Raw genomic sequence first — 17,925 nt, forward strand, 5'->3', positions numbered from 1 at the left:
CCTTGGCCTTATCCTTTCTCGTCTCAGTACCAAAACAGGGGTTTCAGTTTTAGTTTTGAATCTTGTCATGTCAATATAACAAGAAACTTCACCTATGCTGCTTTCTAATTTTATCTCATGGTGGCCTTGCAGTGTCCAACAGTCCCAGGCCAAGACTGTAGCATCAGCACATTCCAGCAGCTCGGAGTCAAGGAGCACCAGTGGCTCAGGGAGCACCAGTGACTCAGGGAGCACCAGTGACTCAGACAGCTCTTCAGACTCAGAGACAAGTGGCAGTGAAGCCAAGGAACCTTTGAGAGCGTCAGTGCCTGAGGTGAATGCAGATAAAATGCAGAGGCTGCTTAATACAGCCTCTTGCCTCAGCCTCCCCGCTGTCTGAATGCAGCCAGGACAGGAGACCTGAAATCCTCTCATGGCTCAGGTGTCCCTGTGACGTCTATGCTGCATCATCAGACTTTTCCTGCCCTTTGCTCCCCTTCTAGAATTGATCAATTCTATAACCCTTGTTAACAGCATAATTAGAGTTTTACCTGCTTAACCTTGAAGTGTTTGTCTAGCACTCCTTGAGGAATTAGTGACTTCACTGGCAAAACATAAGGAAGGCGCAGATGAGCAGCACAGCTCGTCTGGGGGTGTCTGGGACCCACCTCTGCTCACGGGGCTTTTCTGGGTGCTAAAGCTATGGACTGCTTCAGGATAAGACCACTTTCCTGATAGGTTAAGAGGAGCCCCTCTCTCAGTGCAGCTCCTGTGCACAAGTGACAGATTGAGCTTCTCCCAGATTGCAGCTGAAGTGATCAGACCTGCAGGAAGGGCTGGAATGTGCTTAGACTTGCTTCTGTTGGATTTGGCTCAGATAGTGCTGCACTGGCAATTCTGAGGCTTTTATTGGGAAAAGCAGACAAACAGAATGTGGTGCCTTAAGGTTTCATTACTGAGAGCATGCATTTTCTAAAAGTCTGCTGCGGAAGTGCTCGTGTCCCATGGTTTCAGACAGTTCCTCCAGCTTGCAAAACGTTCTCAGGCCAGTGGGAAGGGAAGCGCATGCCTATATCCTATGGACCACAGCTGATGTAAGCAGTCTGCTGACAGTTTTGAGGTGCTCTCACAAACCCCAGAAACCCTATAATTTATTTCTTCCCCCTCCGCCAGCCCTAGCTTTCCTGTCTTTTACCTGAGAAGCACCTCAACGGGGAAAATTTTATGTGCAGAAAACAGACTTTGAAAAGGAGTATCTTTCTCATCTTGCATCTACGTGCTTTACCATCCAGCAGTTCAGTTACAGACTTTGCCCTTTGCAACGTGGGTGTCTTTGGAAGGAAGCAGATGTTATGTGCTTCTCTTCTTTTACCAAATGCTGCCTGCTTTGTCCTGAGAACCCTCCATTGAAAGACCCTTCTTGCTCCAGTGAAGTTATTTGCCACTGTTTGCCAATGATCAGCTATTTGCCACTGATGGTTTATCCTTGTTTTATACAGCAAATTGTTCATCCATGATGCTCGAGGAGCAAGTTAGTGCACACGGCCTGTTTGTTTATAGTTAGTTCTTCCCATGCAAAAGCACAGACTTTGACCTACAGGCAATAGTTCCTTCTTCTTCTTAAACAGAAGTCTAGTGTTTGGAAAACCTAATGAAAACCCCTAAACCCATGGGGAAACAAACTGGGTTTTAAACCGGTTTTCTAGGTAGTTTCACTCAAAGAAAGTTGAGGACATGTCTTGTTTATCGACGTGTTCTACAGCGAGTTGAATGTGGATAGAGAAGAAAATCACAGCGGAAGGGACCCAGGAGTCTCGGTAAACCTTTCATGTAGTAGAGGCTGTCTTTTTGGAGAAGAACTGTGGTTCCTCTTGGAAGCAGAGTTGTGACTGAGGAGAACTGATGTGGGCAAGAGCATAGCTGTGCTCTGGTGTCCAGACAATGAGCTACACATTTGAGTGATGCTGACCCACACATGGTAGTTTCAGCATGGGTCCCAGAGAATTGTGTCTGATTTGCAGCTTCTGTTGTCTGGTTTAGGGTTAGTTGGCTTTACTGTAATATGTCAGACTGCTATTAGATTAGGCAGGGCTTGTAGCAATCCCATTCTGTTATCTGACTGACTCCAGAGGCCTTCAGACCTCGGTCATTGCTTATGCCTTGCTTGATGCGGAGGGAAGCGTGTGTTGGGCTGTGTAGGCAGAGGAGTGGGAAGAGGCCAGACTTGATGTGCTATACAATTCTGGTAAATGGTTTTCTCATGGTTAAACCACAGGAGCCTGACAGCCGACCTGTCAGACTGCAGAGAGGTGTGACAGCTGGCACAGGTTCTTGTCGCTTTGAAAGCAGTGCTGCGTGCAGGAAGTTTTGCGCAAGCGTTGCGAGGACAGCACCTAATCTGTTTTTACAGTTGACGCTCTTTATAGATGTTGTCTCAGTTTGCAGCAGGGTTGGTTAGTGGCAAACAAAGATGAAGCTTTCATGTAGACTGGTGTCTTAGTGAGTGACAGGCAGGGCTAGCAGTGATCCAGGAGTGCTGTGCAACACGTTTGACTGATCCTGTGGAGAAATGGGGTCTGTGTTTCTGAAGCAGATGTCGATGTGCACATGCTAGAGCATCCCCACGGTCTCATGGTCTCTCAAGCTCTTTCAAACAGTTGAAAGAGGAAATTTTCCTGGGTTCTAGTAAGCTGTGCTAGAAGGAAAATAGCTCATGAAGCCCTCAGTCTTTCATCTCTCCTTTCTCTTTTTGCCTGCAGCCTGACCCACCAACTTCCAGTAAGTGGCAGCCTGGCAACTGCCTAACCAAGGTAAGCCCACCCTTCTCCCTGCAACCCATTTAAAAGCAGCACAGTATCTGAAATGCCTGCTAGAGTGTGCAGTCATTTGTGCTACCCGTTTAATGTCTGTTGTGGGAGAGCACCTTGTCTGCAGTTTGGGGGGGTGCCCCGAAGAACTAACCCAGCCATCCCAGTTTGTGCTTTTCAGTTTTGTCCATGGGTGCCCCTTCTGCTGCCATTAGCCAAGTAAGCTCAGTCTGAGTAGCATAGCCTTTTCCTGTGTGGAGTAGTCTGAAACAGTTGTGATTGCTTGCTTACACAAAGGGAAAGGAATTCTGCAGGCTTGAACTGTGTTATTCCTTAGGGGCGATGGTAGAAGCTTCGTGCCTTTTGCTTTTCCATAAATGCAGGCTTTTAACTGAAGCAGGTTCACTGACAGTAACAACCATCCCTAAACCCTGCTTTGGATCTCAGTGCTTGGATAAATACATAGAAGGTTTCTTTGGCTTTCCCTGGAGCTGTCGTGGTTCTAGCAGTGAACAGACATACGTGAAAAGACACGTATGTCCAGTAAGGGGCTTTCCAGACACATCCTTGCAGAGTCCTTCTGCTGTAATAGTTGCTTTCCTTTGAATTAAAGGCAGCCCTTTATTTAGCAAAGATAGTAATTGCTCACAAGTGGTTTTTGGAAAGCTATCTATCTCCCAAAGGGGACTGTGAATAAGCTTCCAGGCAGGCACAGAGAAAGTTGGCTGCAAGCCTTATGGTGGATGGGTATTCGCTATGGATATTTCTGTGCCTGTATACCTTTTTGGTGGTCCGCACCAAGCGGGTAGCTTAGCATGTGTAGGTGAATAAGCCTGGTTCCCATGTGGGTTTAGTTTAGTCTTGGCATTTTCTGAACTTCCCATAGTTGTAGGGGAGAATTCAGGAGGGTGGGGAAATCGTGAAGAAATTTGAGAGACCCCAGCAGTCCCCCTTGTGCAGAGCAGTGGGGGAAAGGTGAAGAGGCAGTAAATCTGTCACTTCTCCTGCTGCCTCAGAAGACCCAAGGCAGGAGCTGTTTGATCTTAGACATGTCCTGCCTGGCAGTCTGAGCGTCTGACTTCAGGACCCCCCCCCTCAGAGCCTCACTGTCTGTATTATGTAAGCATGCATCTGTCCTTGGAGGCTCATCACAGCCAGCTAGGTCAGTACAGCTGTCAGACATCTTTTGCAGCAGTGTGGAGCTCAACCTGAGAGACAGTTGAAGGTCATGATCTGGAGCCTTGCCCTGAGCACACTGCCAAAGGTAGACTCGGTGCTGCACGCAGCCCACTGAGCTCTGTGATAGTGACATAAACCTGGATGTACTCTTGGGAGTCACAAAGTCCTAGCATGCTATTGGCTATTGACAGCCAGTGGATAACGCTGACTGATAAGTGCAGGTTCTTTTACATTTTCTTGGCTTGTAGCAAAGTATTCTGAAGATTTTCATTCATGTGAGCTGATGATTTTTGATATCTTGTACTTTTCCATCCAGGGAGTGTAATTGAAAAGTAGTATTTATTACCTCTCTACCTTAATGGTTCCTGTTGGAAGACTGGCAGCAATTTTAACTGACTCTTAAAATTTCATCTAGATCATAGTTTTGTTAATAAACCCAAGAACCCCTGCACATCTGAATGCAGCGTTTTCCTTCCCTTTGATAAGACTTATCAAAACCCCCAACTGTCTGCTGTTCATGACTACATCAGGAGGAATCTGAATACATTTCTGTATAATTCATACCAAGTAGGAGAAAAAAAGCCCAGCCAGAACAGATGCAATGCTTATTTTGAGCAATGGAAGTGCCTTAATTTTGATTACTATTAGCCGCAAGAGGTTGAGCAGTTCCATCTCTGCCACTACAAAATATCCAAGCAGAAGGAGATAAAATGTCATCTTAGGATACTGCTCAGTGAACCTGAAATCTGTATCTGCTGTGGTCTGGGTTTCCACTTTGTTGGTTCCACTATCTTTTCAATACTTCTAACAAGAATTGATCAAACTTAGCTGCATTGGTTTATACTTTACGTGAACTTTAAAAACCTGAGTGATTTGGTTTTCTTTCTTCCTGTTAGAGGAAAGCGGTGGACGAAGAGACGAATAGGAAGAAATTGAAATCAGAGAAAGAAAAAAAATCACTGAACTCTTCACCTAAGAAAGACTCCAAGAAACTGAAGTGAGTATACGGTGGTGGAATGGCAGAAAGATGCACGAAAGTGAGTGTGTCTTAAACAAGGAACTGTATCTTCTGTCCTCACACATTTGCTTATAACGTAATGTGCCTCCTGAGGCTTCATCTGCTGAAGACTTGTCTTTAACTCCTGGAACCCACCAGGTGGCTGTGGGAATGGAATTTATTCACCTTATTATTTGTTGCAGGTGTGAAGTGATACTTGGGTGTCACCTGTTTCCGATCCCTTCTTAATGCTGAGGATTATGGTTCTAACCATTCAAGAATAAGCTGATGTTGCAGTGGCCGATCGTCCTCCCATTCTTGCTGTACGCTGCTGCACAAGCGTTGAATGTTGTGGCATTTGTCCAGATTTCTAACCGTCGAGATGGACATGATTTTAAACGCTTCCCATCCTGCAGCTTCCGTTGCCGTATGCTCTGTTCCATGTATTGCGCATAGCTCGGGATATCTCTTTACGCTGCAGGAAATGTAATTGCCAGTTGTGCCCATATTGCTTGTCCTTTTAAGCTGGTAGGCAACTATTTACGCTGCTGCCTTTTGGACCAGATGCAGGAAACACATTTTTGCCAACCAGATTTGTTGGTTGAGTTTCATACAGTGCGGTAGACTGCCTGCCTGCTGGGATGCAGGAGTCATTCCCCTTCTCCAAACCTCCGTGGAGGCAATCTGTCAGCAGGTGATTGCTCTAGGTGGTCTGGGGGGTGTTAGCTGTTCTATGGGGAGTGGCGTCTGCTTGTTCTGCATGATAGTTGAGGTGTTTCAGGGGATGGCAAGAGAACTTGCTGTCTAGCTGAAGATGCCCCTGCTCATTGCAGAGGAGTTGAACTAGACAAGTGTTAAAGGTCCCTTCCAAACCAAACTACGATTCTATTCTGTGATGTTTGAACTCTCAGAGAGTCCATTATTTCTGCTTTCATGAGAAACAGAAGTAGCCTTAAAATGCTTTCTAGGCAGGTGGAGAGCATTTCCCTTCTCCACTGAAATCATCTTGTTGGTTTTGTCTTTTTGTGTCTGTGACTTAATGGGCAGACAAGCGTGTGTTTTGAATCATGACTCTGTCTGGAATTTCAGGGGGCCTTTATGGCCGGGAATTTCTCCTTTATTCCAGCATAGCGTTTGCAGTGCTTCTAATGGATGTACTGAGATTTCCCCTATATAATTTGCGTAATTTGTGCTGCCAGCATTTTGGCTAGATCTTTGCTAGAGCAAATGCTTCCAGGCGCATGTCTTCAAATGGGAGGCTTGCGCATCAGTCATGGGCTACTGAATTAAATTCTTGCTGTGACTTGAATTTGAGGCATTGCCTTGGATTGGTATAGCGTTGAGGTTTGTGGCCTGAAAATACGAGTAATCTGCTTTTCTGCCGAGAAAATAGAGATGTACTCTTGAAGCGCTGAAACGCTGGGCTAACGTTTAGTTGGGTCGTATTTCAGCTGGTGTCATAACGGAGGGGCTTTGACACTGGGGTTCATTCCTCCCTTTTTCTCAGTGAAGGCAAACCCCATGCTCCGGCTTTGGGAGTGAAAGGAGAATATGTATTTTGGAGGAGAGAGGGCACTGGATCAGGTCAGAGGGTGCTGCTGTGCTATAATCCTCTCTGGAGCTGTAACAAGGCAGTGAAGTGAGGGAGCACGAGTGCAGTGAGTAGGGACTGTGCCATGGGAAAAGTGGGTTGTGGAACAGGGGAGAGGACTGTCCCATGCACAGCAGAAGGAAGCCAGATGTGCAACGTTACACTTCAGTCTTTTCTCTGGGTTTAGCTTAATTTCCTCCTTGTGATGTTGCAGTCCCTGAGTTGGAATGCCCTGTTGGCTGATTTCTCACAGAGAACTGACTGTCTCTGTCTTTAAGTAAAAAGGGGCTGTGTTGGAGGGATGTCTTTTTTGCAATATCCTGCTATCCTGGTTATAAATTTTTATTCCAGGGACAAGTCCTGGGGCTTAATTCTACTTGAAAAGCAACTCGCTTGTCTGTTGTTAGCAGCTGAAGATGTGGTATCTAATGCACACTGAAATTTCATTTTGCCTTTGTTGGATTCTTAATGTCATCTTCACTTCCAGAGAGATTTCAGCATCATCGGTACATGATGCAACGAATTTTGTAAAAATTCACCACATTATTGATGCACCGTATTCATCCCAATTGCTGAATGCTCTTCCCGTCTCCAGAGCATCAAACTCCAAAGCTTCATTTGAATACTGGAAGAATGATTTTCAACCTCCACCACTGCCACCACTGTGTCCTATACCTCCTGCACCAAAGTCAACAAAGGTGGCCCAGAAGAGACGCAGAAGCCAGAACGACGAGCTGTCTGCCATCGACAACACAACCAAGACCGAGAGCAACAACAAGGATCCTTTGATCTGCAAGCACCGCAAAGTGCAGAGTAATGAAGCTGAACTATCAAAGGATATCAAGGTAGGTATCTGTTATAACTAACAGGAAGTTCCCTGCAACCCGTGGGTGCTGCGTGATTCTCTTTAGAAACATGCTCTGAGGATATAGAAAAGGAAAGAAGATAAACCAGCCACCAGAGAAAGCTCTCTGAGGCATTTTGCCCCTTTCACGGCTATCTGTAACCGTACGTCACTAGCCCAGAAGCCTACACTGTAACTTCTCTGCTGACTTGCCATCGTTTGTTTTCATCTCATTTAGTGGAGCTTAGTGAGAAGAGGTGCCCGTGTAAAAACCAAAGGCATCGTGTTGATGGCAGTAACTGTTTCTGACTGTAGGCAACTGCAAGTACAATACTGGTGTAAAATAAGGGTGTTTACAAAAGGGAAAAGTGGGCTGCTTAAAAATAAGAAACATACAACCCGCGTGTAAGGTTTTCATAGTATCATAGAATGGTTTGGGATGGGATGGAGCATTTACCACTTCTTTGGGCAACCTGTTTCAGTGCCTCACCACCCTCACAGTTTGCTTATGAAATTGTTAGTGATCCTTGCAGCTGGATCTTTGTATTTTTGGGTTGTAAAATTCAGTTGTCTTCCTATTTACTAGTGACTGGGTGGGTGTGCTCTAGTATGTTGTGTGAGTCAAGCCCGACTGTGCTCGCTCTCTCAGCTGGCTTCTAACTGCTTGCTTTTTCCTTATAATGTAGTTGGTAATGGAGAATCAACGATTTTGTGGTTAAGCTGGAAATAAGTGTGAATGGATATTACCTCTTGCTGCCTTGGTTAGTGAAAGGTTTCCTGAAAAATGTGCTGCTTGCAGCCTTACTGCTATCTTAGCCATTGTGCAAGGAAAGCTGCTACTTAATTTCCCCATGCTTGGGAAAAGTATTAATGATGTGAATGGTATTAAGCCTTTCTACTAGCAGTCAGGTAAGAAGCCAGGTTTTCATTTCCATTATTGGAGGAGGTGCTGGGGAAGTAGGTTAGAAGACAGGTAGAGCCTGGGAGATAGACTATGCCTGGGACAAAAAAATATTTCCTATTGAAATTCAGGAAAGGCAAGCTTTGGAATCGTTTTCGACATCTCTCTAAGCAGATTTATCTGTATTCTGTGATTTGTCAGGGATCTGCCGGACACGTCACAAAACTTTTCCCAGTGCCTTCTTTGCCAAATGGTACCTCCCAGCCAAAGAGACCTCAACTCAAGTTTGAAAGGTAAGGTTTTGTCTTACACCCGTCATCTGTACTTTGTAAAGCCACCAGGCCAGCCTGGCCCTGCAGCTACCCTGGCTTCTGCCTTAATAGGCATTTCTCTGGGGAGGAAAGAGAGAAGGAGAGGTGTCGGTGACTTGCCCTGTACTGTCTTCTCATGTCTGGGACTTACCCCACCTACCCCAAAGCAAAGGTCTAATTACAGCATTTCTTGGACTAGAAGCACTACTCTAGAAATTAGTTACTTTTTCACTCTGAGAGGAGGTACCTCTTGTGCCTGCCTACAAATGATAGGTTTTGATTTGCCTCCTTCTTGGCAAGTGGTAAACTACTCTGTGACAAGGTGCTGGGCAGGCAGGTAACTTTTTCTGAGAGGGCATGACTCTTTACTTGCTCGTTTTGTTAGTGCACGACTGGTTGTGTGCCATTTGCACGGTGAATAGTTTATCCCACTGCCTTTTCTCTGTTTTCTGTTTTTCCTCTCTGTGTCCCAAATTCAGACATCTGAAGTATCCAGCAGAATACTACGCAGAAGAGGCCAGGAGGCTGAAACACAAAGCTGATGCAATGGTAAGTTTTGGCTCTGTGCTAGAAATGTAAAGCAGCTCATGCATTGGGAGCCAGTATTTGTGTTCATGTGCATAAGGATTCACCAGTTAAAATGACTTCCCATACTCCAAACTTGGAGTCTGTTCAAGTCATATGTGGGGATGCTGTCTTTGTTTCCCAAAATGTTCAGACATTTCCCTTTGCTATAAACACATCTAGAGAACATGCCTCAAGAACAGGATTTAGAGCAGATGTTGTCTGAGGTTAGCAGGCCACTTTGCTTTGCAGAGCTATGACAAAGCCCTTGTCAGAACAGTTATAGGACAGTTTACCCTGCAATGTCACGATCCTGACAGTAATTGTGTTGCTGGTGGACAAGACTTGGACGTGCCCTTTGCAGATGTAAGCAGCTCTCTTCTTTATGTGCAGTTTAGCAGTGTACATGAAGTAGTGTAGTTTTTGCTAGTTAGGCCTCAGTCAGATAATTTACATACGCTACTTGCCATTTACCTGTGAAAATGAAGTGAGGGAACCTGCCTTTCACGAGGCAGGCCTCCAAGACCAGACAGTAATATCCAAAAACTGTACAGATAATAAATACTTGGGGAAACCATTGGTCAAGAGGAAGAGCTACAAACAGCCAGAGCACACCCAGACCACATTAACTGTCACCTGGAGGCCTGGCCCGCATCTTTTTCTTCCTTCAACTCCTGACTTACTAGGGAGAAAAAGGGAATGTGGGTACACTTGAGACATTTGGGTACACTAAGCCATTTTTGTCGTAGTCTAAAAATGAGAATATTCTTCCCAATAGACTGACAAGATTGCGAAGGCCTTTCAGTACCTAGAATCTGTCCTTTTCTTCATCGAGTACGGAATTGCCTTGGAAGCGAATGCACAGAATTTCGCCTACAAAATATTCCAGGACACCACAGATTTCATCAAGTAAGCAGTTTTCAAAGCAGCATGTTTGGAGGGGAAGGGTTAGTTGCATTGCTTGTTTGCACCTGTGGCAGCTGTGGGTTCCCACCATGGAGCAGAGTTCAGGTTGCTGTACAAGCACGAGACAGGCCATGCAAAGGCACCAGAGACAAATCCTTTGAAATGGTTCAGCATTGCTTATCGGAAGACGTAGGCGCCATGTCCTCTTGAGCATTTGAGCCTTGCAGCTGAGGTACACCAGAGAACACCGGTTCTGACAAGAAAGGACATGAAGGGATTTTTCCTTTATCCAGACCTGAAGTTGCTTTTGCATGCGAGCTCAGTAGCATTTCAGTTTTAAAAAGCAAAGCAGCAATACAGCATGTGGAAGAGCAGTCAGTGCCCCAGAGGTCTTGCAACTTGATTGAGGGCAGACTTTACTGGTTTCTGCCATGTGTTTTTCTACCAGTACGCTTTATTGGGGCTTCTTTTAGCAACCTTCCCCATTTAGTTTCAGAGCCATAGTAGATATATGCAGGTAGTATGACATACACGGGCCGTGTGACATGTACAGGCAGCACAACCTGAGGAACCATGTATTGGATAGGAGGGAGACAGGTATCAGTTTATTCCTATTGAAATGAGGGGATGTATGAGTGTGTTTGAGAGTTGATTTGATGCCTTGCCTCACAGCTGAAACAGCTGTCAGGTTTTTCTGTCATAGCCTGCAAACTTTTAAAAGGAATTGTTTGCTTTCTGCTCTTGAAGGACTGTATTTCCCAGCTGCTGCTGTTGCTTTGCTTTGCTTTCAGAAAGCAGAGTTGCTTGGCTGTGTTTTACCAAGCGACGCATTTCCTCTGAGATGTCTGCCCCAGGCCATTAGGTGGCCCATGGGGAACATCTACTTGAAGGGGTGCTGCCTGTTAATCGTGTAAGAGGAGAGTGAGTCACATAAGAGGCCGTTATCTGTTCCTGTGGCATGGAAAACAAGGCGTTTTGAGACAGTCCTCTGCACAAGGTCATAAAAGCACTTGGTGCCAGGACTAAGACCTCAGGGCATGTTCCCTGACTTTTGGACCAGCCTTTGAGATAATGGCATGCACTGTTTTCTCCTATAAAGAGCGGGCCATCAGATCACTGACGGCTGACAAGGTTCTCCTTCTTTTGTTTCCTTAGATTCATCATGACGCTAAAATACTGTATGAGCCCCTCAGCACCTTCACATGAAGAAATCTTTACCGTGTTATGGTGCGTAACTCTTTTTCTGTGCCTTCGTACTTTTTAGACTTGATCGAGTGAACGACTCATTACTTTCAGGGGAAAAGGAATGAGTGAAATGGGAATCAGGGTTCTGCAAGGAAGAAATCCTCACACTTGAAAATCCAGACTGAACTGGAACACCTCTAGTGTGAGCCAACATATCACAAGGGACCACACGTGGAAGGCACAGGCTCTAAAATCTGATATTCTGGTAACTCGAGAGCACCTAAGGGCTTTCACCTAAGGTGAAAGAATGCAATTTGGCTGCTCATGTTGGAGCCACCTCACTGAAGCTGTAGCTTGAACGTAGCTGAGGCACGTGGCTGCAGGGGGGCTTACTCAGCCTGTGGCACCTGTAAGAGGCTGGGCACCTGTTTATATGAAAGACCAGACCCCGCCCTCGTTTGGTTTCTTTCCCCTTGTGATTATTTCACAGTGACTTTTTTAAAGATAGGCAGAAGGAGGAGAAATCCCGAGCTTTCTGGACTTTGCAGTAGAGCTGAGGCATGCCTGCCTGCGTCCCGCAAGGCTGCTGACTGCTGAGCAGGCAGCAGCAAGCGTGAATATTGACCAAGCTTGGGTGTGTTTCTGTTGACAGCATGCGCTGCCTGTCCCTTCTGAACATGGCCCTGTTCCGTGGCAAAAAAGAGACTGCAGCAAAGTATTCCAGCATTCTGAACGACCACTTCAAGGTAGGGCACGCGTAACTGAACTGCCAGATGCATGGCTGCGCTAGTTACTGATGGCAGCTGAGCAGCCCAAATCTAACAAGAGTTCTTTTCTTGCTGCAGAGATTTCCCACAAAAGCACCTTCTCCGTCTGTTGCAAGGTAAGATTTGAAAATACATGGTTGTAATGTGCCCATAAGGGTGTGAGTGAAAACAGCAGCTGGAGTATTTGAGTTGCAAGCTGCATGTGAGAGTGCCTTTCCATTGGCTCTTTCTTGCCACCTGAAATCTACTGTTAGGGGCCATGAGTATGTTTCTGCTCTCTCTTTCCCACCTCTTCTTGTTGGGAAGAGGTTTTCTTTGTTACGAGGTCCAGAGTTACCGTGTATCAGGAGGCGGAGCAGGTCTTTACCAAAGAAGTGGTCAGAGGAGCAAAGAAGGTATCATCACTAGGCTGTTTCAAAGCCCTTGTTGTCATCTTTGTTCTGTTAGAGATCCTTTGATACTTAGTGAGATACCCTTCCTGTCTTCCTGGCCACTGTCCGGTAGGGTCGTGCCTTCACCCTGTGGCTGCATAACTTTGAGGTGATACCTGAATATTTGTCTCTTTAGCTCAGTCACCAATTAAGAAACTCATTTTCTAATTTGTGAGTTCTAGAGCATGTTGTCCTTTCTAGGTATCTGCAGCAGTGTTGCTGTGTATGTGGCAGCGAAAGTTAAATGTTCATGATGGTGTTTCTTTCTCCTGCAGGAGCACAGGCATGCCTTCTCCATCGTTTCCAGTGCCGTCTCCTACCACTTCTCAGCGGGGAGCTGGCAACTGCAGTGGCAACAGTATATGCTCTTCAACCACCGTCTCCTCCGATATCCCAGACATCACCTATTCCTACGTCAACATCACTTCCTATGTTCTCTCTGCGCTTAATAATTGGGAACGAGCTGATGCACTGATCCTGAAGAATCAGGGTGAGCTTTTGCCCTCTGGCTTTTCTGTCTTTTGTGTTGTGTTTGTACGTATGTGCATGCCTAAATTCTAACAGTGTAGCAAGCACCATACCTAAAGATCAAAGCATTACATACAGACAGCTATAGCATGTTGGCAGAGATGCCAGATGATGATATATTGATGAGTGTTGCCATTTAAAGGTTGGCTCGGCATCCTCAAACGTCTAAGAGCTAAGGGGTGAGCGTATCAAGTGCAGGGAACCAGCCAACTCGCATTTCCTGGTAACACAAGAGGCATAAGGAGTTTTTTGCTCTTTACTTTTCCCTTTGGGATGCGTAGGTTTGCTGAGTGGGTTCACTTTCACTAGAATCATTTTGGCCTGCAGCCCTGTGCTTTTGTTGGTCAATCTTCCAGGTAGTTTTGTCTTGAGAGCAGTGGGGCTGGCATCACCCTGTAACAGAGAGGCTGAGCTGCCCTTGAACTGGAGTTCTTCTGGGGCACATGATCAGTATTTGCCGGTAGCATCTCCTGACATTGCTGCTACTTTTTGTGTTTTACAGTTTTGTTGTTAAAAAGATTGTACTGTCCTGTGGTGCCGCGACAGGTACAAGCAGCGGTGAATGCTCAAAAGCCCTAGATTGGGTGCCTTCAGTGTGTAACCTGCTATTCCATGTGGCATTTGCAGCCATTGCAGTCATTTTCCATAAACCACAGCTTTCTGAGCTGCTGTGGGTGAAGGGGTGTAGTGTCACAATCTGTTGGCAAACTCAGAAAAACCCAAAAAGACCAATGTGCCTGGCTCAGTTGCTGGAAGGTTGTAAAAATTCGCTAACGAGGCAGTGGCTGGAATTCAGAGAATACTCCCGAAATGTTCCTTACACAGCTGAGCAGAAATTTTCAGCCTCCAATCTTTGTGTGTAAAAAAGGAGAGCCGAAAGGTACTCTGCAACATGATTGAGACTGGAGGGACTAAGGGACTGGGAAAAGCCCATGTCACTGGAAGGCAGGTCCTACAGGAACGTCTCAGAAAGGTGACCGGAAAGGAACAGGTGGGCTGATTTCCCATAACTTGCTGTCACCTGCAGAGAAGATTGCCAGTACAGAGCAGGGTGTGCGGCCTGACGGCACCTCCCAGCAGCCTCAGATAGGCTACAAGAGCCGTCTCCTACCTGTGCAGGAGAAGGAGCATGGTGCCTGAAGTTGGTGGGAGGATAGGAGCACTACCTTAACCCTGCCTCAAGTGCCCAGCTAAAAGCAACTCAAATTAGAGCTGTATAGCCTGTCAAGCCTTAGAAATGTTTAAACCTGTTCAGTTGAGAAATCGTGATGGCTCCAGGGTTTGAGGATGGATGAAAGGAAAGGGCTGTTCTGACAGCTGTGTGTGCTTCTGGGCATCCTTCAGAAAGACGGTCAAATCTGGCCGGTTCAACATCTGGAGGAGCATGTGGCAGGGACTGGGGTGTGAACACCCAGACTTCTGCCCTCTGCCGTGGAGTCTCAATGTCCTTTTACAGGCACTGGGGGAGGTGGTTCAGTGTGTATGCACACGCGAGTGCCTTTTCCTCTCGTATGCCCTGCCGTGCGTGCTTGTTAACACTTCCCAGCCTTCTAATACCGCTGAGCTGTCTGTATTAACCATGTGTTTAACGGGACTTCCCAAGTGACAGTGTGCTGCTGTTGTTCCTCCGTGCCTCTTGTGTGAAACCAACCAAATGTTTTCTCTCTTTTTTTTTCCAGAGTTTTTTGGGGAACTCGGCGCAGCATCGGAGGAGCTGTCACTGACCAGCAGCTTGATCAGACTAGTCCGCTATGTTAGACAGGGTTTACACTGGCTGAGACTGGAAAACAACATGCCTTAACTGGTGCTCAAGTTACTTAAGTTGGTTGTTCTTCTTCTTCTTAAGTAGCTGGAACAACTTCTTCTTCTTAGGTACCTCGACCAACTTCTTGGGTACCTCGACCAACTTCTTAGGTACCTAGGTACCTGCAACAATTTCTTAGGTACCTGCAACCACTTCTTAGGTGCATGCAACAACTTCTTTGGTACCTGCAACAACTTCTTTGGTACCTGCAACAACTTCTTAGGTACCTGAAACCTCTTCTTAGGTGCCTGCAACCACTTCTTAGGTGCCTGCAACCACTTCTTAGGTGCCTGCAACCACTTCTTAGGTGCCTGCAACCACTTCTTAGGTGCCTGCAACCACTTCTTAGGTGCCTGCAACCACTTCTTAGGTACCTGCAACCACTTCTTAGGTGCCTGCAACCACTTCTTAGGTGCCTGCAACCACTTCTTAGGTGCCTGCAACCACTTCTTAGGTGCCTGCAACCACTTCTTAGGTGCCTGCAACCACTTCTTAGGTACCTGCAACCACTTCTTAGGTGCCTGCAACCACTTCTTAGGTACCTCCCAGCACTTCTTAGGTGCCTGCAACCACTTCTTAGGTGCCTGCAACCACTTCTTAGGTGCCTGAAACAACTTCTTAGGTGCCTGCAACCACTTCTTAGGTACCTCCAACAACTTCTTAGGTACCTCCAACAACTTCTTAACTGCCAGGAACAACTTCTTAGGCACGTGGAACAACTTCTTAGGTACCTCAAAGAACTTCTTAGGTACCAGGAACAACTTCTTAGGTACCTCCAACAACTTCTTAGGTACCTTGGAGAACATCTTAGGTACCTGGAAGAACTTCTTAGGTACCTGGAAGAACTTTTTAGGTACCTGGAACAGCGTCGTAGGTACCTGGAAGAACGTCGTAGGTACGTGGAACAACTTTTTCTTCTGAAGTACCTGGAACTTCTTTTTCTTACTATCATTCTTATTTCTATTATTATTATTTCTTTATTTTTGTTTTCTGCCCTTGGGGTTTTGTTTGTTTGTTCTTTGCACTTTCAAAGTCTCAGCCTCTCTTTCTTGAATTCTTAGATTGTTCAGGTGTTGAACTGTGGAACTGTCAGCTACAAAGCGCCTGCAGAGGAAGAGGAATCATCGTGGGATAGATCTGTGTATACTGGAAAAACATTGAACTGTTCTGGGGAGGAAAGCCACAGCGTTGATGGCACCTTCCTTTAAAACAACGAAGCGCAATGAAGTGTCTGAATGGCTCAATGTATTGATGGTCTACAAACATTTCTATAAATAACCAGTGGAACAATAATTATACATTAAGAAGTGCCGTCAAGAAGGACATCTTCCTCCTGAGGTTATTATGCAACATCCCAGTGTTTGCAACAGCTGTTTGAACAGAAGACATCTGAGAGAAGTGTTATTGCAAGCACAGGTGCAGTCTTTGTTGTCTTTACCTCTGCATTGGCAAGTAACACCCTCACCAGCGCCGGGCAGCGTTACATTCTTATAAAAGCCGCAAAAATTACTGCCTTGCCTGTGTCCGACCTCACCCTTTGGCATTTGTCAGCCACCCGCTGTCCTGAGAACTGGGGGAAAGCCACCGCCTTCAGTGCTGCAAGTTCACTCCAGTCATCGCTGCTTTGGTCCTTCTGGCCACGCACACATGCTCTTAGCACTTGAACTGTGTTACTTAGGGTCTTGTTTGGCTTAAACCTTGTAAGCCAAACACAGTTGGGGTGGCAAAATGACGAAGTGTGGTTGGAAAGAGCTCTGCCTCTGCTGTGGTGAAGGGACATCACTGACACTGAGGACTCCTTGTCCTGTTGCTTTTTGCCATTTTGACTAGTGGGGGTACTCGGCTTGTACTGGGTCACTGTGGTTGTTTGGACGCTGTTCTGGGTCTGAGAGCTTACACGGGGAGGAATCGCTTCTCTCTAAGGAGGGGCTGAGTGGTTGAATGTGGAACACAAGACAAATTTTGTGTTTGGGTATTTGCCTGTAACCGTTGTTGGTGTCAATGACTATGTAAAAGCAGGGTTTGGTAGCAAAGTAGGACCTCCTTCGTGTGGGAGGTAACTCATGTGCTCTCTCTGAACCAAACTATAGGATGGGCCCAGCAACTTAGGAATTTGTCAAGGGGACACCCGAGGGAATAATGAGCTGTTTGCAAGCAATTTTTTCCTTGTTGGGGGCTGCGTTTTGAAAATGTGATTTTGCAGGTGACAGTAACTGTGAGGGCAGCATCTGCGGCACTTGTGTGTTCAGTAGGGGGACACCGTTCTCTACCCAAAGATTTCCTGTTGTGTGGCAGCAGCATCCTGCCCTCCTCATATCTCACAGTGTGCCTTAGCCCTCTGGTCCCCTCTGGCACCCCTTGCCCTGTCTCGGACAGACCTGTGGGAGTGGTGAAGAGAATGGTGTCCTAAAATAGCTGTACTTACAGGAAAGGATGAGCTCCGTTTTCCCCATGATTTCAGGATGGAGGAACAGGTCTGCGTGTGTGCAGCAGTATTGTGTAAATTACCTGCTAGTAGTCTGGATGGTCACGAAAGTGGAGAGCAAAAGGTGTGCGTGCCTTAGTGCCTTTCAGGGATAAGCTGTCCTAACCAGTGGAAGGAAGGTCCATGTGTCCCCCTCGCTCTTTTACCTATCAAACTTCACTTGCGCTCCTTCTCCCTGGGCTGCTCTGGGTGAGCCAGGGACAGAGAGGGGCTCAGCTTTAAGTGTTTTGTTCTCGGGAAGCATGGGGATGGCCAGCCAGCCTGAAGGCTTGACATGCACTTTGGAGCTCGATTCCATACTAGTGGGTTGATGCCGCCTTGCGACTGTCTTCAAAGCAATTTAGCAATTTTTAGGCTCACCGGCTGAGGAAGAGGAAGGAAGCTTTATTGAATCTGAAAACCACTGTGGGAGTCTGCAAGAGCCTTGGCAGAGTGTTAGTTATGGGTAAGCATAAGGTGAAGCAGGGACGCAGGTCCCCTCGGGACTCTAATTTTGCATACACCCCTCTCACTCCCTGCTGCCAGACCGTGTTCCCATTGGAGAGCCACTTGCCCACCCCTGCTGTAAGCTGTGGGTGCACCAGGTCCTGTCCTTGCCGGCCCTTTAGGCACTTTGCTGCCCAGATGGCAATCATCTGCTGCCCTG

The 17,925-nt window shown here is 46.5% G+C and overlaps 1 protein-coding gene across 1 annotated transcript in view; it reads left to right on the plus strand.

Annotated features, from left to right (window-relative positions):
* Nucleotides 1-14,130, plus strand: part of LOC133274639 (AF4/FMR2 family member 1-like) — a 30,606-nt gene extending 16,476 nt beyond the window's left edge. Inside the window, exons 9-20 of the mRNA XM_061464141.1 lie at nt 2,739-2,789; nt 4,862-4,962; nt 7,149-7,398; nt 8,500-8,591; nt 8,943-8,946; nt 9,099-9,158; nt 9,952-10,082; nt 11,235-11,306; nt 11,917-12,021; nt 12,112-12,147; nt 12,738-12,952; nt 14,018-14,130. Coding sequence (XP_061320125.1) covers nt 2,739-2,789; nt 4,862-4,962; nt 7,149-7,398; nt 8,500-8,591; nt 8,943-8,946; nt 9,099-9,158; nt 9,952-10,082; nt 11,235-11,306; nt 11,917-12,021; nt 12,112-12,147; nt 12,738-12,952; nt 14,018-14,130 — 1,230 coding nt within the window. The remainder of the gene's footprint in view (nt 1-2,738; nt 2,790-4,861; nt 4,963-7,148; nt 7,399-8,499; nt 8,592-8,942; nt 8,947-9,098; nt 9,159-9,951; nt 10,083-11,234; nt 11,307-11,916; nt 12,022-12,111; nt 12,148-12,737; nt 12,953-14,017) is intronic.
* Nucleotides 14,131-17,925: the final 3,795 nt, after the last annotated feature.

This window comes from Pezoporus flaviventris, unplaced genomic scaffold (genome assembly GCF_033815535.1).
Source record: "Pezoporus flaviventris isolate CSIRO_AGI_PZ_B2104156 unplaced genomic scaffold, CSIRO_AGI_Pfla_v1 ptg000002l, whole genome shotgun sequence".
NCBI classification, from domain to species: domain Eukaryota; kingdom Metazoa; phylum Chordata; class Aves; order Psittaciformes; family Psittacidae; genus Pezoporus; species Pezoporus flaviventris.